This window comes from Nyctereutes procyonoides, unplaced genomic scaffold, assembly GCF_905146905.1.
Source record: "Nyctereutes procyonoides isolate TBG_1078 unplaced genomic scaffold, NYPRO_anot_genome, whole genome shotgun sequence".
Taxonomy (NCBI): Eukaryota; Metazoa; Chordata; class Mammalia; order Carnivora; family Canidae; genus Nyctereutes; species Nyctereutes procyonoides.
In genome coordinates this window covers 18,963,835-18,986,725 of record NW_026575043.1, presented here as the reverse complement: position 1 = coordinate 18,986,725, position 22,891 = coordinate 18,963,835, and the positions used below count along the sequence as shown (strand labels likewise).

Genomic DNA, 22,891 nt, shown 5'->3' with positions numbered 1-22,891 from the left:
GCTCAACCCCAAGATAAATAAGCTTTTAGAGAGCTGCCATAGTCATTTGTTATTTCGTGGAAGTGTTTGAATCTTTATGAGTTTAGATGAGTTTGCTAATTGAGTCAGTAGTGAGCTGAAGCCAATCAGAGTTTGCACTTTAATGTAGACCCCAGTAACTATCTTAAGATGATAAAGACCCGTGTCTTTGTAGAAGGGGACTCTAAAGCGAGGGTAGTATAAATGACTTTAATTCTGTGCTAATAGAATCATTAAAGATTTAAGAACAATATTAACAAATTCGATGTGTGTTTTTTTTGCAACATAGTTCACTTTACCCCTGCTGGTCTTTTTATGTAATCCTTCTGAAATTTGGAGAGAATTATTCTTTCTTCCTGCATATGTGCTCCTTTTATTCTAGGGAATTGAATTGATGATTAAGGGAACATGAAGGAATCATCACTGAGATAAACTACAATGAAATTATGAAATTTGTTGTTAAAGAAACTACCTATTTAGGAATTTCACAAAATGATTTACATTTGGGAACTTTTTATTTTGGTTTCTGAATTTTGATTGTCACATATACTTTTTTGGTTTTGGTTAGGTATCGCATCAAAGATAAGGCAGACAGAGCAACGGTGGAACAGGTACGGCTTAAGTATGCTGCAAGCTCTCATTTTTATTTTTTTTGAAGATTTTATTTTTTTATTTGAGAGAGAAAGAGCATGAACGGGGCAGGGCAGAGGGAGAGGGATGTGGGATTTCATCTCAGGACCCCGCGATCATAGCCTGAGCTGAAGGTAGATGCTTAACAGGCTGAGCCACCCAGGTTTCTCCTCAAGCTCTCATTTTTGAATAAGCATTTCTTTTCTCTTGGGATTATAGTTTGCATTCATTCATTCTTGCTTAATGCTAATGTTATTTAAAATTACTCTTCTTGTGGTTTTGAGTTTAGAAATCTACATTTTGCTTCATTTGTAATGGGACTATTAATAGATAAATTAGAGTCATGCTTCCCTCTGTGGCCATCATGCAGTGCTTTCATCTTCTCTGGGGAAGCAGAATTTACTAAGACCAGAAATCTTTTGTCTTGTTTTAAACAAGGTCAGCAGGAATTTTGTGAGCTTTTCCAAAAGATAGGTATCTGCCACAAAGCAGGTGTATGTGTATGTGTGTGTGTAATTTTGAATTAGGAATTTCTTACTTGCTTTAGAAGTTAATGCTTGTTTTATTCTTTTTATTCAAGACTGGTGGAAAACTTTCCCATATGTAGAGAGTTTATTCTTTCTATTCAGGAGTGGGGGAAGATTTTCTCATATGTGGAGAATTGTGCTTGAGTATTAGCATTGACCCAGATTTTTGATGTGAAGGTTATAGAAAGGGTCAGAACATTGCTACTGCTGCCCGCCACCCTTCTCCACACCCCTACAGAGAGGAATAAGCTCATTTTGCAATAGTAGCCTCTTCTACCCACAGATCCTTGGTTTGAGATATAACCACCCCTGCTACTGTCCACCTCAGCCCACAAGGGAGGCACACCAACCTGAGTTCCAAAAGCACTTGTACGGTTGAAGAATTCCACCTGTAGTTAGGCGGGAGTAGGTCTGGGATCCATGTCTTCATTGTCCTCTAATGTAGTTATTTTGTGTGGGGTGTGTGTGTGTGTGTGTGTGTGTGTAATAGAAAACAAAGGGTAGTCCAGCCGAGAGAAGTGAGGCAGCTCTAGTTTTCAAACCCTAAAATAACTAAGGCAGGAAATCCTTTTTGTCCCCTTTCCAAATTAATTTGGAATAAGAGTGTATATCTTGACCATAAACGGTCTTTTAAGTGTCTGTAAATTTATTCACTTTGTGTGTTTGTCTTTGCCTATTTGGCTTATAAGCCATTTTGGTGCATTTTGCTCCTCCTGCACCCCTGACTTGGCTTCCATCTGATTCTGCCTGGCTCCTTCGGCCCCAGCTCTAGTTGCCATAGGTGCAGTTTGACTTTTAGTCGTGCAGTCTTCCAGGATTTTCTTCTTATTAACCTTAGGTTTCTGGTATGACCGCAACTGCATCACTGCAGGACAGACCCTAAAGCATAGTTAGACTTTCCCACTTTACACCTTCTCCCTGGAGATGCTGCTGCTTGAAATTGTGTGTAAATATGTGGCTGCTTTAGTTCAGACATGGACAGGACCAGGCTTTAAATCCGTTGCCTTCTTTTTTGTTAAAGAGGACTTTAGAATCCTTTTTACTCAAGACTGATAGGTCTGGGGCTCCTGGGTAGCTCAGTCAGTTAAGCGTCTGCCTTGTCTCAGGTCAGGATTCCTGGGGTCGTGGGATCAAGCAGGGAGCCTGCTTCTCCCTCTCCCTCTCCCTCTGCCTGCTGCTCTCCCTGCTTATGTTCTCTTTCCCTCTGTAAATAAATAAATAAAAATTTAAAAAGAAAGTTGATTACGCTGACTTCTAAGGAGATCCTTTTCCTGATTTACATGATCATCCATAGCAGAGGTGTGCAAATTCTTTAGAGGGTTAAATAAATACTTTAAGCATTGTGGCTCACAATGCCTTTTTTTTTTTTTTAACAACTATTTTAAAATGTAAAGACCATTTGTAGCTTACAGGCTATAGAAAAACAGGCTGTGGCCTGGATTTGATTCATGAGCTGTAGGGTGCTGACCCCTGACTTAAAGTTGCATGTTCAGTACAGTGGCCACTGAGCACTTGAAATGTCACTAGTCTGAATTGAGAATTGATATAAACATAAGCACACCGAATTATGAAGAGTTGGTATAAAAAAACACAGTGTTACGTCTCTTGCTGGTAGCTTTGTATCAAACATGTGTTGAAATTGATAGTGTTTTAGATATACTTTGAAATATATTAAAACAAAATTTATCTACAATTTTTTTACTCCTTTTAATGTAACTAGAAAATGTAAAACTACATATGTGACTTGCTTTATATTTTATTAGCTAATATTAGTCTAGAGTCAATGTCTGCTTCCCTTTGACTTGGTAGACTTTCATTTCTGTGACTGAACAAATTTATTGGTTCGTCTCTTATTCCTTTGGCTTTTGTGTCATATTTATTAAAAATTGGAGTGAATAAAAATATCATAATTGAGACTCATCTAGTCAGCCAGGGTATCATAGTACTTAAGCTTTTCAGTTTAATAACAGTCAAATGTCTCAATGAGAAATATTTGATACAGGGACGCCTGGGTGGCTCAGTGGTTGAGGGTCTGCCTCTGGCTCAGGGCGTGATCCTGGGATCTGGGACAAGTCCCACATCAGGTTCCTTGTGTGTAGCCTGCAACTCCTTCTGCCTGTCTCTCTCTCGAGAATGAGTGAATAATTAATAAATAAGTAAAATCTTTAAAAAAAAAGAAGAAGAAAATAAATATTTGGTACTGTCTTACTGAACTTTCTGGTTTTTTTGCTTTTTATAGGTGTTGGATCCTAGAACACGAATGATATTATTCAAGATGTTAACTAGAGGAATCATATCAGAAATAAATGGCTGCATTAGCACAGGAAAAGAAGTGAGCTTTTCTTTGGATGCCTGAATGTTTTCATGTTAGTTTTCTTACTTCAGCTACTAAATGAAACTAAGGCACTTAATAAATAAATGGTGCCTTTAAAAGAAAAAGGAAAAAAATACACAAGTCAGAATAGTTTAGTATTTCTAAAAATAGCTTTATTAATATTTATGGGTAGGCAGGAGGTTGTACACAGAACTATACGTTTTCACCACTGTTACTATCCTGGTTCACTGAGTGCAGATAATGCTCACGGTAAGCATATATGGTCAGATTACTGCAGGCTTGAGTGCTTATCACATAGTTACTAGTGGGCACAGGGGATTAATCTAGGTTCTCTGAGTAAATGAATCTCTTTACCATTTTTTCTTTGTGGATACAGATGGAGTTTTTATTTTTTATTTTTATTTTATTTTTAATAATAAATTTATTTTTTATTGGTGTTCAATTTGCCAACGTACGGAATAACACCCAGTGCTCATCCTGTCAAGTGCCCCCCTCAGTGTCTGCCACCCAGTCACCCCCCCCCCCGATGGCGTTTTTAAATTAGCAACTCTTTCTATGGGAAGCAGTTCTCAGTAAAACTCAGTTTATAAATGATGAAATAAGAATGTCTTGAAATATTTTTCACACACTTGAGAGAGGAAAATGTTCGAAACCATTTCTTGTCTGTAAAGTGGATCTTACTATATGTGTAAATTAGAGCTCTACTTACTATACCTTTTGGTATGACGTTTTGTAATTGACATATTCGGATGATGATGGTATTGCTTAATGCATGTTGCTTTAGTTCACTTGAGTTTTTTAAACTTTTGAGGATAGAATCAAATAGAGTGAAAATTAAAATACTGTTTGTCGTTATTTAACACAAAGTTCATTTCTTTTTGACACAAAATAGGCTAATGTGTACCATGCTAGCACAGCAAATGGAGAGAGCAGAGCAATCAAAATTTACAAAACTTCTATTTTGGTGTTCAAAGATCGGGATAAGTATGTAAGTGGGGAATTCAGGTGAGCTCAGATTCTTTTTCCAGTTGGCCTAATTTCTATATCCTAAAATAAAAACTGGAATAATGGAATGTTTGGAATAACAAATATTTTTCTTGTTCCAGATTTCGTCATGGCTATTGTAAAGGAAACCCCAGGAAAATGGTGAAAACTTGGGCAGAAAAAGAAATGAGGAACTTAATCAGGTAACTCTCAGGGGCATGTGTATGTGCTGTGCTCAAGATACTGGCCCTTGCACCTTCCTGCTGGCAAATCCCAGTAGGTTCTGTCCAAAGGTGGAGACTTGTAGTGATGTTCATTTCTGTTAGATCCGCTGAGGTAAGCAGAAGCAACAAAAAACCTGATCTTCTCTCTTTTGAGAACCCATTACAGAAAAATTCACATTTATTCAGCAAGGCTGGATCATTTGAAGCACCTTGGAAGGTGTGTGAAAGCATTTAAAATTTATACTGAGGATGATAGGAGGGTATTGCAAGATTTTAAACAGGGAAATGACAATCAGGTTTTGAGGCTCATGTGTCATTTTTTATAGGCATTGGAGTTTTAGATAGTTTTGTTAGGTCCTATACTATTATTATAGTTTCCTTTTCTTCGGTCCAATTTTGGACATATTTATATATTCTTTGTACTGACACTTCGATATCAGGTGAGGGCAACTAACCTAGTTGAGATCAAGCTTTCTCAAAAATTCGAAGCTATTCTTTTCCTCCCTCTTTCAAATACCTTTTAATTTTTTATATGCTGTGCATTGGTGACATATGTTGGATATTTTAGTGTTAAGTACTTGTTTTGAAAGTCTTCTGAAATCTTCCTATGCTCACTTAGCTATCAGGTATGAATCCAACTGGTTTTTATTTTGTAAGTAAACTATACCCTGTGTGGGACTCGAACTCACAACCCCAAGGTCAAGAGTCATGTGCTCTACCAACTGAGCCAGTCAGGAGCCCTGAGACCCAACTGTTTGATTACTCATTGTTGAGTCTAATCAACTCAGAAGACGTATCTGCTGCATTTCATCAGTTCTGAGATGCACATTGCACAGTTGGATATCTCTGGAATTGGGCTGAGCACTAGAGGCAATAATTTTTTTTTTAAGGTTTCATTTATTCAGAGAGAGAGCGCACACAAGCGAGGAGAGTGGGAGGGAGAGGGAGAAGTAGGCTCCCTGCTGAGCAGGGAGACCAACTTGGGGCTCGATCCCACAAGTCCTGGCATCATGACCTGAGCTGAAGGCAGATGCTTAACTGACTGAGCCACCCAAGCACCCCACATGAGAGGCTGTGAGATGTAGTTAAATTGCCAGTGTTGTGTCATTCTTGGTTGTGCATCATGGTACCACTTAAAATCACTGGCCTTAGAGTTGATGAAATACAGTAATGCAGTTGAGATATGTTGGGCCTTAAAGTTGATGAAATACAGTAATACAGTTGAGATGTGTTGGTGCTGTTACCTTACAGTAATACTGATCTTGTGTTCTGTAGCCATTTAATTTGCTGGAGATTCTATGTCACCTTTTCATTTGTCCTTTTATCTGATTGAATACCACAGACTAAACACAGCACAGATCCCATGCCCAGAGCCTATCCTGCTGAGAAGTCATGTTCTTGTCATGGGCTTCATTGGTAAAGACGACATGTGAGTACATGGAATGCCTAATAATTACATGCTCAGAAGTGTGTCTTTAAGTGCTTTGGATTATCCAGTGTATGACCATTTCCCATTTAAATAGCTCCTTTCAGCTTGGAAGGTTTTTTGTGAATCTTTTCCACTATCATGCACAGAGCTAACTTATTCTACTTTTTTAAGTCCCAAAATGCTTCAAAATAACAAAGTTCACCCTATTTTTGAGGGATGTTTTATACAGTAAGCTGGGAGAACACCTGTTTCTTGACAAATTTTTTTGCATTGGTACATCTGTAGTGACCCAGATTTTTTAGTGATGATTTGTCAAAAAGAAGTCCATGTAGCAATGTATTGTAAACCAAGAAAACTTGTTCTGGGCATTTTCTCTTAGTTTATTTTATTTGTATTGAAGGCCAGCACCACTGTTGAAAAACGTCCAGTTATCAGAATCCAAGGCTCGGGAGTTGTATCTGCAGGTCATCCAGTACATGAGAAGAATGTATCAGGATGCCAGACTTGTCCATGCAGATCTCAGTGAATTTAACATGCTGTAAGTGTGTTTGGTCCCCGAGGAACTTCCAGTATGGCGTTTCGTGTCCTTTAAAAAAATGAAATCTCAACCCAAGAAGTCATTTTTAAATTCTAAAGTTTTGAAGTTGGCTTCCACATGGTCATAGGATAGCATGTGTTCTCTGCCTGTAGTGGCCTTCGTCACAGAATTGACCAGCTGATCATTAATAGAGTGATAGTACTTGGGAAATTGTCTCAGTTTTCATCTCTTGCTAGTCAAAGTGGCCTCTTATCCTTACCCACTTTATTTGATCTATTGGTTAGATCAAATTGCTCTTAAAATAGAATTTTTTTTTAAAACAACAACAACAAAAATTCAGGAAAGTAGATCCCAAGTCCTTGTGTGTCTGGCCCACAGGTACCATAGTGGAGATGTGTACATCATTGACGTTTCTCAGTCCGTAGAGCATGACCACCCACATGCCTTGGAGTTCTTGAGAAAAGACTGTGCCAATATCAATGGTGAGTGGAAATTAGAATTTCCTACCAGCTTATTTGCATATGTTGGTTCTGTACTCTGGTAAGCTCTTGATTCAAGATGTTGGCACTAAATTTTTTGATGTAGTGATACTTAGCCTGTTTGCTGGGAGACGGTATATTTTATATTTTTACCCATGTCTTTGTTTCTCTATAAAGTAGTTGGAATAACAACCTTTTCCCTTTTAAAGCTGTACTGCATTTTCCTTCCAACAGATTTCTTTTTGAAGCACAGTGTTGCTGTGATGACTGTGCGGGAGCTCTTTGAATTTGTCACAGATCCATCCATTACACATGAGAACATGGACGCCTACCTCTCAAAGGTGAGATGGGGTGAAGAAAAGAACAGAAAGTAGTAGTAATTTGCACTTACGTGGCACTTCTTGGAGACTCAGATTGCTCAGTGTTTGTTCATTTCAACAGCGTCCTGAGACTTTCTCCTGATTTCACACATAGGGAATCAAAAGCCAGTTGGAATGCCAGGTTTCTCGACTTGAAGCATCAGGCAAGATTACATAGATCGCCAAAGTTTGTGACTGTTTAGTGAGAAACTTACTTGCTTCTGGTCTTTCCCTTGTTTCTCAGAGGCCTTTCTGAATCAGAGTTTTTGGAATTGTGATAAAATGCACATAGCATTAAACTTACCATCGTAACCACATGTAAGTGGTATTATGTACATTCACATAATGTTGTGCAACCATCACCATGGTCCATGGCCAGAACTTTGTCAGTTTGTAACATACAAACTCTATACCCATGAAGCACTAACTCCCTGTTTCTCCTTCCCCCCAGCCCATTCTGTTTCTGTCTGTGACATTGTCTACTCTAGGTACCTCATATACATGGAGTCATGATGTCTTTTCCTTTTTCTGGCTACTTATTTCCCTTAGCATAATGTCCTCAACATTCATTCATGGTGTGCAAGCACATCCTGTTTATCCATATATCTGTGAGTGGACACTTGGGTTTCTTCCACCTTTTTGCTGTTGTAAATAATGCTGCTATGAACATGGGTGCGCAAATATCTCTTCAATTCCTTTGGGTATCTACCCAAAAGTGGAAATGCTGTGTTGTATGGTAATTCAGCTTTTAATTTTTTGAGGAACTGCCATACTGTTTTCCTTAGTGGTTAAGCCATATTACATTCTTACCCAACAGTGTGCAAAGGGTTCCGATTTCTTCACATACATCCTAACCATTTTCTGGTTTTGTTTTTGTGGAAGGGTTTTTTTTTTTTTTTTTTGGGTTAGCTATCCTGATGGGTGTGAGGTGGTGTTTCAGTTTTGCATTTCCCTGATGATTAGTGATGTCGAGCATCTTTTTTCATGTGCTTCTTGTCCATTTATATATCTTTTTTTTTTGAGAAATGTCTACTGCAGCCTTTTGCCTGTTTCTAAATGAGATGATTTTTTTTTTTTTTTTTGCGCTTGTTGGGTTGCAAGATTTCTTTACATATTCTGAATATTAACCCCTTATCGGATCTATGATTTACAGGTATTTTCTCCCATTCTTTGTACTGCTACTGATTGTAGCATTTTGATTTTGGTGTCAGTTTATCTGTTTTCACTTTTATTGCCTCTCAATCATGGAATACTGGGCACATGGCATGCACATCCTGACACAGTTTTCCAGGTACTATACCTCTTCATATTCTCCCCATCTTTTTCTCTAGCTTGTCAACATTAGAGTTCTGTTGAGGAAGCTTTCTCCACGAGAAATCAGACACATGTCATTGTTAGCAGGCTTATTTCTCAGATCATGTGAGCCTATAGTAGAAGTGGTCGTACTGCCTCACTTGTCATTAAGTTTTTCTTCTTCTTTTTTTTTTTAAGTTGCTAGACTTGGAGCCTAACCTGGGGCTTGAACTCACAACCTTGAGATCAAGACCCAAGCTGAGATTATGGGTCAGACACTTAACCAACTGAGCCACCCAGGAGCTTCTGGGAATTAAGTTCTTTTTAATGTTGTCAACCTCTTACTAGACCACGAACCCTCAAGGGATGGGAAATTTATTCTTGTATTGCCAGTTTGTAACCAGTACCTGGAACATACTGAACACTTGCATATATTAATTGAATAAATATATAGCATTTTTATTCCTAAATTCTTCAGCACTAATTTTAATATCTGAACATAAAATAAAAAAATTTCTAGCACCATGATTCTCTCCTTTTTTTCTGTATATTCTAAGTAGAGAACAAATTTCCAGTTTTATGTGTTTATAAGCCAAAAATACATAAGTTTTATGTGTTTTATGTGTCTTGGTCACCTTGGTTGCAGTAATTGCTCAAAGAGATTCCTTTTTTTTTTTTTTAATTTTTATTTATTTATGATAGTCACACACAGAGAGAGAGAGAGGCAGAGACACAGGCAGAGGGAGAAGCAGGCTCCATGCACCGGGAGCCCGATGTGGGATTCGATCCTGGGTCTCCAGGATCGCGCCCTGGGCCAAAGGCAGGCGCCAAACCCCTGCGCCACCCAGGGATCCCGCTCAAAGAGATTCCTTTGGCGGTTTGTTCTTTCTCAGTGTTAGAGACACATACGCAAAATTAGAGGACGATCCACTTCTCTTGGATTCCTTCGTTGACTGCTCACGAATTAAAGGGCAGTTATTCAAAATCTTCAGGTCTTGGTTTTCCTGTAATATTTTTGCTAATCACTTAAAAATTGGGAAAAGTAGGGTCTTGAGTTCAAGCCCTGCGTTAGGCTCTGTGCTGGGTGGGGAGCCTACTTTTAAAAAAAATATTAGGGAAAGTAATTTTACTCTTGAGGAAAGGGCTAGGAATCCCCTGAGGCTAGATAGTTTGACTTACGCTGTTACTTTTGAGCTGACAGCAGCCTTTTTGATGAGATCCGACAGCTAACCTGTATCACTAGAGGCCTTTCTTCCAGAAGTGTAGGGGTGATACTGATAGAAATGAGAGCAGGTTTGTACTAAAGTGAGAAATGGATGCATCTTCTGTAGGTTGAACATAAAGGAAAGTAACTTTCTATTTCTTTCCCAGGCCATGGAAATAGCATCTCAGAGGACCAAGGAAGAAAGGTCCAGCCAAGATCATGTGGATGAGGAGGTAAGATGTATTATCTATTCAAAGCCATAGGAAACACTTTGTTTTGAGGTTCTGGTTTTCTTAAGGGCATACTAGGTTACGAACTTGATTTTCAGAGAGAAGCAGTTTTCAAATGATGAGAATATTACCTTGTATATAACATAACTGAACCAAATTCTATAAATTACATTTAATTACTTCATTCCACTCAGCAGCCTATTAGCCCATTGTCCTAGATGGAGAGCTTTATTTATTTATTTGAACAATAGTTGCTGTGCAGTACTGTGTTACTTCAGGTGTACAGCAGTGATTCAACATTTATGTACATACTGAGTGGTCACCACAATAAGTCTAGTTACCATCTGTCACCATAGTTTTTATAATATTATTGACTATTTCTTATGCTGTATTTATATGCCTGTGATGTATTTATTTTAAAACTAGAAGTTTTATACCTTTTAATCCCCTTCATCTATTTTGCTCATTGCCCCATCCTCTCCCTGTCTGACAACCATCAGTTCGTTCTTCATATTAATGAGTCTTTTTCTGTTTTGTTTGCTCATTTGTTTTGGTTTTTTTGGAATCCACATATAAGGGAAATCATTTAGTGTTTTTCTTTCTCTTATTTCACTTAGCCTAATACCCTCAAGATCCATCCATGTCACAACAAATAGCAAAATTTCATTGTTTTCTATGGCTGAGTCATATTTTATTGTTTGTGTGTGTGTGTGTTTGTGTGTGTGTATCTACATTTTCTTTATTAATGGACACTTCTGTGATGCTTCCTCACCTTAGCTATTGTAAATAATGCTGCAGTGAACATAGGGGTGCAGCATCTCTTCGAATTAGTGTTTTTAATTTCTTTGGGTAAGTACCCAGGAGTAGAATTCCCAAATTTTGTGGTAATTCTATTTTAATGTTTTGAGGAACCTCCATAGTGGCTGCACCATTTTGCATTCCCACCAGAAGTGCATGGGGATTCTCTTTTTCTTCACATCTTAGCCATCACTTCTTTTTGATATGGTTGTTCTGACTGGTGTGAGGTGGTATCTCATTGTGGTTTAGACTTGTAGCTCCCTGATAATCATTGATGCTGAGCATGTTGTCTTGGGTGTGTTAGTCATCTGTATGTGTTTGGAAAAATCTCTATTTGTGTCTTCTGCCCATTTTTTTAATCAGTTTGTTTTTTGTTGGTGGTGAGTTTTAGGAGTTCTTTATATATTTTGGATATTAATCCCTTATTAGATACATCATTTGCAAATATCTCCTCCCACTCAGTAGACTGTCTTTTCATTTTGTTGATAGTTTTGTTTTCTGTGAAAAGCTTTTACTTTGATGTAGTTCCATTTGTTTATTTTTGCTTTTGTTGCCCTTGCCTGAGGAGAGAGATCCAAAAAAATCAGACTGCATTTAAGTTTACTACCATTGTTTTCTTTTAGGAATTTTAAGGCTTTAAGTCTTACATTTAGATTTTTCCTCTGTCGTGAGTTTACTTTTGTGTATGCTAAGATAGTGGTCCAGTTTCATTCTTTTGCATGTGACTGTCCAGTTTTCCCAATACCATTTATTGAAGATACTATCCTTTCCCCATTATATGTTTGTGTTTCCTTTATTGTAAGTTAATTGATCACATATGTGTGGGTTTATTTCTGGGCTCTTTATTTTGTTCCATTGATCTATGTGTCTGTATTTGTGCTGGTGGTATACTGTTTCAATTATTACAGATTTGTGGTGTAGTTTGAAATTAGGGAATATGATGCTTTAGATAGAGAACGTTTTTAAACAACCTCTTGAAACATGATTCCAGAAGGAAAAGCCTGTTTCAGTTCACAAATGTGAATTTTTAAATGTTGACTTCAGTGCCATTGCAGACTTGAAATATTTGTGTGTGGTGAAAAAGAAAATTATTTTAACCTTGGGGATCAGTGTACTTTTTAAAGATTTATTTATTTGAGAGAGTACGCAAGTGGGAGGGGTGGAGGGAAAGGAAGGGAGAATCCTCAGGCAGACTTCACACTAAGCACAGAGCCCAGCGTGGGGCTTGATCTCATGACCCTGGGATCATGACCTGAGCCAAAACCAAGAGTTGGTCGTTTAACTGACTGCGCCACCCAGACAGCCCATAAAGAATTCTAACAAAAATTCTCAAAGCTTATCAGTGTAACGGATAAATATAAGGCACCCTGAATTTATCAACAGTTCTGGCTCCTTTTCACCGCAGCACAGGGTAGATAAGATTTCCATGTAAGAACATGTTCCTCTTTCAAAGGCATAGCGAGGGGCAGCACTTGCTAACCACAGTTCCATTCCTTTCTTTCCCACCCAGAAAAGATTTTGGGAGTGGAATGAGGAGAAAGAAGAGACTTCGAATCATTTCATGTTTTATCATTAGTAACAAAGTCCTTTTGGGATGCCACACAGCCACACAAGTGTTTGCAGAGAGCCTGGCTGAGAATCAGTGCTGTAGATGATGACAGATTCCTCTGATATGATGGGTGTGGGATGCTCAGGGAATGAGAAAAGCTTGTGAATGACATTTTGGATTTTACTTTCCTCTGTTCACTAGGTGTTTAAGCGAGCATATATTCCTAGAACCTTGAATGAAGTAAAAAATTACGAACGGGATATAGATATAATGATGAAATTGAAGGAAGAGGACATGGCCATGAATGCCCAGCAAGACAATGTGAGTAGCTTGGTTTATTATGTAGCAAGCAAGTTTACAGAGGAAGCTACTGTCGCACACCTGCCACCTTGAATGTTGGCTTCTAATCTCGTGAGATGGCTGATTCCATTTGCATTAATAAATAGGTCCTCCGTGCACATTGGATGTAAAGGGAATTCACTGGTATTTGTGAAAGAAAATGGCACATTTGAGTTCAGAAAACTATATGGTTGCAGAAAGTGGAAGATTTGTGTAGAAGTCTGGGCTGTAAATGGTATTATTATACTAGGTCCATTAACATACATATTTCAAGGTCTGGAACATTTTTTCCTGTGAAAATGCCAGAGAGCAAATATTTTTAGACTTTGCAGGCTAAGAAGTAAAATTGAGGCAATTATATAGGTCTTTATAAAACAAGAAACAATTTCCCCAATTTTTTTGATGAAATTAAAAGCCTTTTATTAATAACTAAATACAGCTTTTCACGATTCCCGATAGAGAAGAATAGAGTTATTTTGAGGCAGGGGAGGGGATGAGAATACATTTCATTTAATTGAGAATCAAAGAGTTTTCTAGTATAAAATTGGTGGTGAAGATTCATTTGTAAAAACCATCAGGCTTTGGGTTGCTTGTGGGTAGAGTTTACTTGCCTATATGGTTGGTGGGAAAGAATTATATGCTATAAACCTCCTGTGTTAACCAGGAGATGAATTTTAAGCACTATTAGTACAATGTTTTTTTGTAATAATACATGTGTTTTTCACTGCCTAGTTTTATGTTGATTCTTCTTTTTGTCTTTTTGGTGATAAGATTCTGTACCAAACCGTTACAGGATTAAAGAAAGATTTGTCAGGAGTTCAGAAGGTATGTGTTTGTTCATTTACGTGAATACTCTTTTGAAGCTTATGAAGCCTAGTGTATACTAGAATTAAGCTAACAATAACTAGTATAGATACTTTCAAAGTTTATGGGCATTTTCAGAAATGCTCTATGTTCACTTTTTTTAACTGTAAGACTAAAATACAGGAATTTGTGGTTTTTTTATGCCCCTCTCTTCTGTTGTTGCTGAGGCATCGATACTTTTTATATTTTGGTTTTCGTTTATGAACTTATTAATGATAACCATATGTTTCTTGATCTTTTTACAGTTTAAAAAAACGATAGAATCTGGTCTTATACTGGCACATAACCTGTTGAGCAATCTCATGGGTTTAGCAGCCTTCTAGTTCTGGATTCCTGTAGTGTTTTTTCTTGAAACAATCTTGTTTTGTTTTGTTTTACATTTTTAGAATGGTGTGGATTAATTCTAATGTAAGCAAAAATAAAGGCAGTTCTTGTTTATATTAATGTTTTGTTTTGTTTTTAAAGTAGGCTCCACATGGGGCACCTGGGTGGCTCAGTCCCTTTAGCATCTGCCTTTGGCTCAGGTCATGATCCTAGGGTCTTGGGATGGAGCCCCACATGAACCTCACATTGGCTTCCTGCTTAGCAGGGAGTCTGCTTCTTCCTCTCCCTCTGGTTACCACTCCCCCTGCTTGTGCGCTCTCTCTCTCCCAAAAGAAATCTTTAAGAAAAAAAAAAAAGAAGGCTCCACACCCAGCGTGGAGCCCAACATGGGCCTTGAACTCATGATCCTGAGATCAAGACCTAAGCTGAGATCAAGAGTCTGATGTTGGGCAGCCCAGGTGGCTCAACGGTGTAGTGCCACCTTCAGCCCAGGGTGTGATCCTGGAATCCCCAGATCAAGTCCCATGTCGGGCTCCCTATGTGGAGCCTGCTTCTCCCTCTGCCTGTGTCTCTGCCCTCCCCCCCCCGTGTGTCTCTTGTGAATAAATAAATAAAACCTTTAAAAAAATTTTTTTTTTTTATTAAAAAAAAAATAGTCTGATGTTTAACTGACTCAGCCACCCGGGCGCCTCTATTTTAATGTTCTTAATTAAAGACTTAAGTGTGAAGGATCATAGTTTGCATTTTGAAAATTTTACTGTGTCTTTGTTTTGGAAGAGTTGAATTAGGAAAATTCACATATTCAGTCTGTGTTATAAATAGTATAAGGGCAGTTGTGCCTTAAGTTCAGCACGTGAAGATTTTGTGAAAACTGCATAGAAAACCTTTTGTACAATTGCCTATTAAAGATTTTTTTTTTATAAAGAGAAAACTTCTTGGTTTTTAAAAATGTTTCCTGCTGCTTTAAAAACTGTAAACTTCAGGGGGTGTGGGTAAGGAAAATTTCTCGTTTAAATATTTTCCCTCTTGATTGGATTAATAGTAACTGTTGCTTGAAATTCAATTCATAAGAAGAGAGCCGTGAAATTATGCAAATTGATCTTTATTTTTTACTTCTGCTGTATTTCTCATCCTTCCAGATGCTAGCTCAGTTCTGTCAGTGACCTGGGTCACCCAGTTAAGCCCCAGTTCCTTCATTTGGGCGTGTTTGGCAGCCTCACTGGATGCGCTGCTCCCACACTTCCTCGTGGGATGTTGATACTGTTGTTCTCGATATTTCAGTACAGGATATGGTTTTTCAGTGTATACCTGCAATGCTGAAAAATATGAATTCTAGCATTAACACATTTAATAATAGATAACTAAGTGGTTTAGAATAATGTGGTTTTATAATATTTTTCAAGGTCCCTGCGCTTCTAGAAAATCAAGATAAGGAAAAGACTTGTTCTGATTCAGAAGAGGCTGGAAGCTCTGAGTGTTCTGACACAGACTCTGAAGAGCAGGAAGACCAGGCCTGCTCTAAGAAACCCACTGCTGACGTTGAAGTTGATAAAAAGGTTAGCTGAGAGCTCACATTCCCTTGTTCTTCAACATGGCATAAAGCCAGTCTTGTTTCTCTTTGCTCAAGTATCTAGATTATGATGGCTGAAAATATTGATCAGTAAGTACTTCTAGTTGTAGTATTAAGTTTCTAAGTGTGCACTCTGCCTTCAGAGGTCATGTTGTAGAGACTGGGCTTCTATTAGGAGCTCCCTGGGCACTGCCTAGAGAGAGGACACACTGAATTCATTGATTAGAAATGATGGTCATTCACCTGAAACAGAAAGGATGTTGGAGTTGTCCCATGGTGAAATATTGAAGGGCCACTTCACAGAGGATTTGCAGCTCAGCCTGTGTTTCCAGATTTCAAAAGACTTATTCCACTCCCAGCTGTTGCCATAAGAGACGCTACTGAGTGAATGATGGAGGACTGTTGTGTAAATGTTACTCTTCTACCTCAAGCCTTCAGACCTTACTGCGTGTGGGCTCTGAGACTTCTGAGAGACATACCCAAGCTAATGAATGCATTTTCTGTCTTTGTCTACTGCACACACTTTGTTAGAATATTAAAAAGTAGTTGCAAACATTAATCTGTCCTCCCACATATTCCTCTTTGACACTCTTCAAATTTCTTTTAAGAAACCCTAAGGACAGATTTGGAACCAGATTGCATCACCAAATCCTAATCCTTTTTTTTTTTTTTTTTTTAAATTTTTTTTATTTATTTATAATAGGCACACAGTGAGAGAGAGAGAGGCAGAGACACAGGCAGAGGGAGAAACAGGCTCCATGCACCGGGAGCCCGACGTGGGATTCGATCCCGGGTCTCCAGGATTGCGCCCTGGGCCAAAGGCAGGCGCCAAACCGCTGCGCCACCCAGGGATCCCCCAAATCCTAATCCTTTTCATCTTTTCCTGTTATACTCACTTTTATCCTTTCAACGTATTTTCTCACTTAGTTGCAATAGTCAAATGAATACCCTGTGTGAAATCTGCAGGTTCCTTTACTTTGTTTTTGTTTTACAGGAAAGAAAAAAGATGGTCAAAGAAGCCCAGAGAGAGAAAAGAAAAAGCAAAATTCCGAAGCATGTGAAAAAAAGAAAGGAGAAGACAGCCAGGATGAAAAAGGGCAAATAGAACCAGAACTCAAGACGTAGAGTGATATGTCAGTTGCTTTTCATGCCTGTGTGGTGAGCTGTGCCTGGAAGGGGTTCTCCTGGCAGTGTCATGAAGGTGGAGTCATGTGTCCTCATGTAAATATGTAACAAGCTTTCTGCTCTCCTGTCTGGATCCAGTCACTGCCTCTGGGTGGTATTGACAGAGGATTTATTTAAGCTACTATTTCAATGAGAACTTTGTACAATTTTATTTTTATATATATTTTTTCCTCCAATATGCTTTTGGAAGCACCATAAATATTTAAATGTGACCGACATCCATAGTCTTTATATAAAAAGGCACTTTGAATGGGCAGATGGTTTTTACTTTGCTTGTACAAGCCAGAGACCCATCTGAAATCATTTGATCCTAGGGCCACGGTTTCTGCAGAAGGGAGTTTGCTTCTAAGAGAATTCAGTTGGCTGTTGACTCTGTTGATTCACTGCGACTCTGTTCTGTGTGCATCGCTGCTTATTTGGGATGCACTTATTCTTCATCATTATTACTCCTTTCGTTAAGACATCCCAGGTCAGAAGCTGTTTCACATTCAGCATTTGGCTTATTCATTCATCGAATATTTGAGTGTTTTAGGTGCTAGGGATACAGCAGTAAACAAAATGAAAAATTACTACCTTCAGATAGTTTACGTTTAGAAAGCAAAACATTAAACAAATAAATAAAAAACAGTATCTGTAGGTGGTAAATTCTGTGGAGAGAAATAATGCAGAGGAGAGACTGCCTGGGGAAGTGGAAGTTTGCAATTGTAAAATAGGCCACACTGAGCAGCTATATTTGAGCAAATACTTGAATGTGAGTTATTTGCATATCAGGAGTGAAGAGTATTCCAGGCAAAGCAAACAGCAAGTGTGAAGGCTAGAGGCAGAAGTGTTCCTGACATGTTCCAGAAACAAGAGGCTCCCAGCACTGAGAAAGAGATCAGACGGTGCTAGGCTATTAGAGGGTTTTGAGCAGAGGAAGGATATGATCTGACTTGTGTTTTGGAAGGATCTCACTCACTCTGGCCTCTGTGGAGACCTGAGTAGGAGGCGAGGGCGGGAGACCAGAGAGGCACTTTCTGTAGTAACCCACATGATAGATGGTGATGGCTCGGTCCAGGTAGCAGTGGACATGGAGAGAGGTGGGATTCTAGGTATGACACAAAGGGGAGTGAACTGGATGTGCTAGGGGAATATATGAGGCATATGACAAAGTGAAGGATGACTTCAGGATTTATGACCCAAACAACTTGGGAAGGAATGTGGCTGGAGTGGGATTGGGGATAAGCTTACCTTGCAACAAAGCACAAAGGTCAAAAGAAATGACCAATTTTATTTTTTCCCCCCATATACTTCATATTAGAAATCCCTATTTTAACCCTTGCATCAGAAACAATTGCTATGAACTTAATTCCCTTAAAATGAAGCTTGCACCTGGTTGTTTGAAGATTGGTGGGCTACTGGGTTGGTGGTGGTGGTGGGGGGGTTAGTCAACTGAGCTTTTAAAGTATTAGGTCACATTTATTATGTTCACATACTATCCTCTTCCTAACTTTAAAAAAGCTCAAAATCGGGCAGCCAGGATGGCTCAGTGGTTTAGCGCCTGCCTTCAGCCCAGGGTGTGATCCTGGAGACCCGGGATTGAGTCCTACATCGGGCTCCCTGCATGGAGCCTGCTTCTCCCTCTGCCTGTGTCTCTGTATGTGTCTCATGAATGAATAAATAAAATCTTTAAAAAAAAAGTTCAAAATCCAAAATGCAGTTTCAATGAAATACAACAGTAGACCCTCTAAAATAGTTTACAATTAGCCAAAAAGAAAGCAGAAACAGACTTAACAATCCTGTATACATTTAGAGGTTTTACCTTCAGGATCTTCCCTTTCTTGTACTTGTTTGGTCTTACTCTCGGACAAGGTGTATTTGAAGGGCTTAAGCCCCTCTTTTTGGTGAATGCAACTCAATTACAAAGTTTGCAATCAAGTTCTCTGGGGCAAAAGTGGTGTCAGCATGATATAGAGACAATGCATTCTCATTTGCATTGCTGCAGGGAGGAAGTGGTTTGTAAGACACCAAAATTTGGAACTGTTAATATTTGGGACTGTTGGGGGATTCTAATTTGAGGACCATTTTTCTGATAACTGTTTTGCTGATAGGTCATTTCCTCGTTTGGATTCAGGGCAACAGGCCGTACCAACTAGTAACCATTGCTAACTGGCTAATTTGTCTGAAGCCATATTTTCCCCATCTTTGCCTTCCTCACCCAGAAAGCTTGGACGAAGGAGCCTATTCTTAGGCAAACTTAAAGTAGGGCTACTTGCTGACTTTGCAATTGAATTTTGACTACTCCACAGGTTCCAAGTGCCCATGGATTGATTATTGGTGGTTCAGTTACTTACCATTTGAAGAGGTGAGGTTTGGGTCTTGACTCAAAGGCTGGTGTATAACTTTGTCAATTATAGACGCATCTGTTTTCCTGTCCTATTTTGTTGATATTTAATCCTATCAGATAATGTTAAGTGTTCCTAAAAGCCTACTGGGAGAGATGTGGAGAATTTCTTCGAAGCACAAAATCACAGCTACCTCCTGTGCTGCTTCCTTCAGTAAAGCAGTTTGGGAATGGAACTTCCTTCCCCTGGCCCAGGTGCTCCAGCATTTGAGTATGGCCTCATCCTCACACGAAGAGGCAGGAACCGTGATAGCTGTTGGCCTTGGTCTGACCAAATAGGAACCCAGGGCTCTGGGCTGGCATCAGGTTTTCTTCAGCTTTATCTTTACTTGATGAAGATGGACTCAAGAGGTTGGAAGACTCTAGGGTTTGGTCCTAAGAGTTGTTTGAGACAGCCTCTCCTTTTCATGAATGTTATCTTGAATTCAGTGCAAGCTGTTTGCTGTTTCTTGGTAGTAGGCCTATCCTGTTCCGTGGCTGTGATTTCATTAGTCTTTCAGCTCAGAAAAGGAAGAGTTGGGAAGAAAAAATTCTAGAAGCTGGTAAAAATTCAGTTGAAGGACATCTCAGATGTCATGAATTTCAGATGAGGAAATGCAAAATCCTCTCATTTTCAAAAGCTTGACAGATTTTCTAATTTTTAATTGTCTATACACGTCATAAGGAGAGACCACACCCATCCAGAGCTCTACCTTGATTTCTTGGGGGTTACTTTTTGATAAGGAAAGAGTTGCACAGATCAGCAACTCAAAATATGGTTTCCTGGGAAGATGTTTTGTGACCACATTAAATACAGACAGTGTTTCCAACCATATATGGGTGATCGTGAAGCAAGAGTACTTTATGTTGAATTTGGATTAAGTTACCATACTCCCTATGTTTTGGTTGCAGTTTTTAACTTCCATAGCCTTTGGGTTTGTGTTGCCTTGAATATAAAGGCTTTCATAAATGTCCCAGGGGAAATTGTAGTACCGGGTATCGAGTCATTTAAGCTAGTTTTCAAAGGACAAGATGCCTTTCTTGCATCTGTGTCCTCCAGTCTGTCCCAGTTAATAGTGTTGTGGAAACTTCTGCACTTGAATTTAGAGAACCAAGACTTGAATTGGTGGAATTCTTGACTGGTTTTTTTAGCCTTCCTTCATTTTGGGGGTCATTCCACATCCTGCTTTGAGTGTTGACAGGCTATGATTATGAGGAGGTAGCTGTCCTACAGGACAGCTGTCCTAGACTAACCACACAGCCATAAAATCTTTGTCCTCATCCCTCCCCTGCGCCAGTGGTAAGGGGGTCATTTAATGTGTGAACAGAGCTATGTCTAGCTCTCTGAGACGTTTTCATGTCTTATTAATGCTACTCTGGTTTTGTTTAAAGGCTGATCCACTTCATCAGCTTTGGGTGAAATTTTAGCCTTTGCAAATCTGTATGTGAATGTCATGGGGTTCTAGATTTGTCAGTGAAAAAGTGGTAGGTCCTTGGGGCCAAAGAATTGTTGGAGTCAGGATGCTAGACTGCAGAAGTGAGAAAGACAGAGATCAGAGAATGAAATATTTCAGGTCATACTCGTGGAGGGTTGCCTTTGGCAATATCTAAGGTGCAGCCCTAGTTGTAAGTGGCTGCAGGACAACACCAGACAAAAGCATTGAGGGCTGGAAGGTCAATGAACTGAGGCCAGGCCTTGGCAGGGCCATCTGTGTTAGGATAGGCCTAGTTTATAGAGTGTTGGTAAGAGCCCTGCTTAAATTAAATCTTCAGGGAGGGAAGGAAAGTGGACCGGGGAGGGGATGGCACATTGATGCTTGGCACTTGTGGGGAAGTGAGTGGTGTGTCTGAATCCAGGTGGCCTCCAGATGTGAGCCGCAGTGACAGGAACTATACAGCACACAGGGACGGGGTAACAGGCAGAAAGAAATCAGCCCAATCCAAGTCAGAAGGTCTGTAAGGCAAAAGGGAAGAGCTATTACAAAACACAAAAGAAGTCTAAGAGACATGTGTCCCAGTGCTGGGGACTTCATTTGGATCTCAATTAGACCAAACCAGTTGTGTAAAAAAAAAAAGGACTTTGTTGACAAAGAAAGAAAATGTAAAATGGAGTAGGTATTGAATGATAGGAGGAAGGGACTGTAACTTTACTGGATATGACACTGGTATTGTTCCATTTTTTTTTTTAAGATTTTATTTATTTATTCATGAGAGAGACAGAGAGAGGGGCAGACAAAGGCAGAGGGAGAAGCAGGCTCCATGCAGGGAGCCCGACGTGGGACTTGATCCTGAGTCTCCAGGATCACACCCTGGGCTGAAGGTGGCGCTAAACCACTAAGCCACCAGGGCTGCCCATATTGCTCCATTTTAAAAACCCTGCTCCAGGGATGCCTGGGTGGCTCAGCAGTTGAGCGTCTGCCTTCGGCTCAGGGCATGATCCTGAGGTCCCTGGATCGAGTCCCGCATCGGGCTCCTTGCAGGAAGCCTGCTTCTCCCTCTGCCTCTGCATCTCTCTCTGTGTCTCTCATGAATAAATAAATAAAATCTTTTAATAAAATAAAAATTACGCCATAAAAATCCTTTAAAAAAAACTGTGCGCCATATGGACTGAAGTCTTCGTGCATATAACAAAAAGGATGCCTGGGATAGCTTGAAAATACTCCCATCTTTATCCCCATCCCTACTGTAGACAAAACAGGATCAGCAGAACACTAATAATTGCTAAATCAGAGCAATGGGTGTATAGGGGTTCATTGTATTGTTCTATTTCTAAGTGTCCATAAGAAGAAGGGCTTTTTCTTATTAGTGAGTTAAACTATATTAAAAACAGGGCTTGTGACAGAGTAGTGTCTATGTATTTGTTTTCTGATTATTTTAAGTAACTTTTTTTTGCCGAAGCATCAAGGTTCAATCATTGGAGCCAAAAAGATAGGTCTGGGTGGAATCCTGATGCCTGCTGGTGCTGGCCCTGCGTGGTGTCACTTGAAATGACCTTTTGGCTCTGAAATTGTGATGCTCCTAGTAGGATGCAAGCTAGAGGACCTGTATATTGAACAAAGGCTGTTGGAAGTTTGAGTTCCTCCACACCTGAGGCTTGTTTTAAAGTATGATGCCACCTTCTGCGTGCCCTGTCCTAACCACTTCCTTTTTGGAGTCATGGCCTGGCCCTTCCCTGCAGCCCCCACATGCCTATACTGCCTTTACATTATTTTCCTAGAGCTCTTCCCACTTCTGGTGTCTTCGCTCAGCTCCCAAACACTGACCAGAATGTAAGGTTCCTGAGGGCAAGGATTTTTATCTTTGTTTAGTTTTGTATCCTAACACCTAGAATACTGTCTGAAATGTAGTAAATGCTCAATAAATATTTAAGTGATTAATAGGTTATGTTTCTTTTTTTAAAAAAAAGTATTACATCCACACGCACCCCTCATGTTTGTGCCAACGAGAAGTAGGAATTGATGTAGACTTATTTGTACCCTCTCTAGCCCTACCCCGGCCAGTGGTGTCCATTTTATGGTGTCTGACCTAAGCTTTGTCTGTAGGCTGGCACTGCCCCTGCGACAGTCAAGCCAATGGAACTGATGGGTTTTAAACTAGATCGTTACTTTGATTTTGTTCTTTAAAGATTTTACTTATTTTTGAGAGAGAAC

At 39.4% G+C, this 22,891-nt stretch overlaps 1 protein-coding gene across 1 annotated transcript in view; it reads left to right on the top strand.

Annotated features, from left to right (window-relative positions):
• Window positions 1–22,620, top strand: part of RIOK1 (RIO kinase 1) — a 29,612-nt gene extending 6,992 nt beyond the window's left edge. Inside the window, exons 5-17 of the mRNA XM_055322886.1 lie at window positions 587–629; window positions 3,415–3,507; window positions 4,403–4,515; window positions 4,617–4,697; window positions 6,061–6,147; window positions 6,548–6,685; window positions 7,064–7,167; window positions 7,399–7,505; window positions 10,188–10,253; window positions 12,799–12,918; window positions 13,708–13,761; window positions 15,528–15,680; window positions 16,689–22,620. Of these exons, the coding sequence (XP_055178861.1) occupies window positions 587–629; window positions 3,415–3,507; window positions 4,403–4,515; window positions 4,617–4,697; window positions 6,061–6,147; window positions 6,548–6,685; window positions 7,064–7,167; window positions 7,399–7,505; window positions 10,188–10,253; window positions 12,799–12,918; window positions 13,708–13,761; window positions 15,528–15,680; window positions 16,689–16,799 (1,270 nt within the window). The 3' untranslated portion in view covers window positions 16,800–22,620. The remainder of the gene's footprint in view (window positions 1–586; window positions 630–3,414; window positions 3,508–4,402; window positions 4,516–4,616; window positions 4,698–6,060; window positions 6,148–6,547; window positions 6,686–7,063; window positions 7,168–7,398; window positions 7,506–10,187; window positions 10,254–12,798; window positions 12,919–13,707; window positions 13,762–15,527; window positions 15,681–16,688) is intronic.
• The last annotated feature ends 271 nt before the right edge of the window (window positions 22,621–22,891 follow it).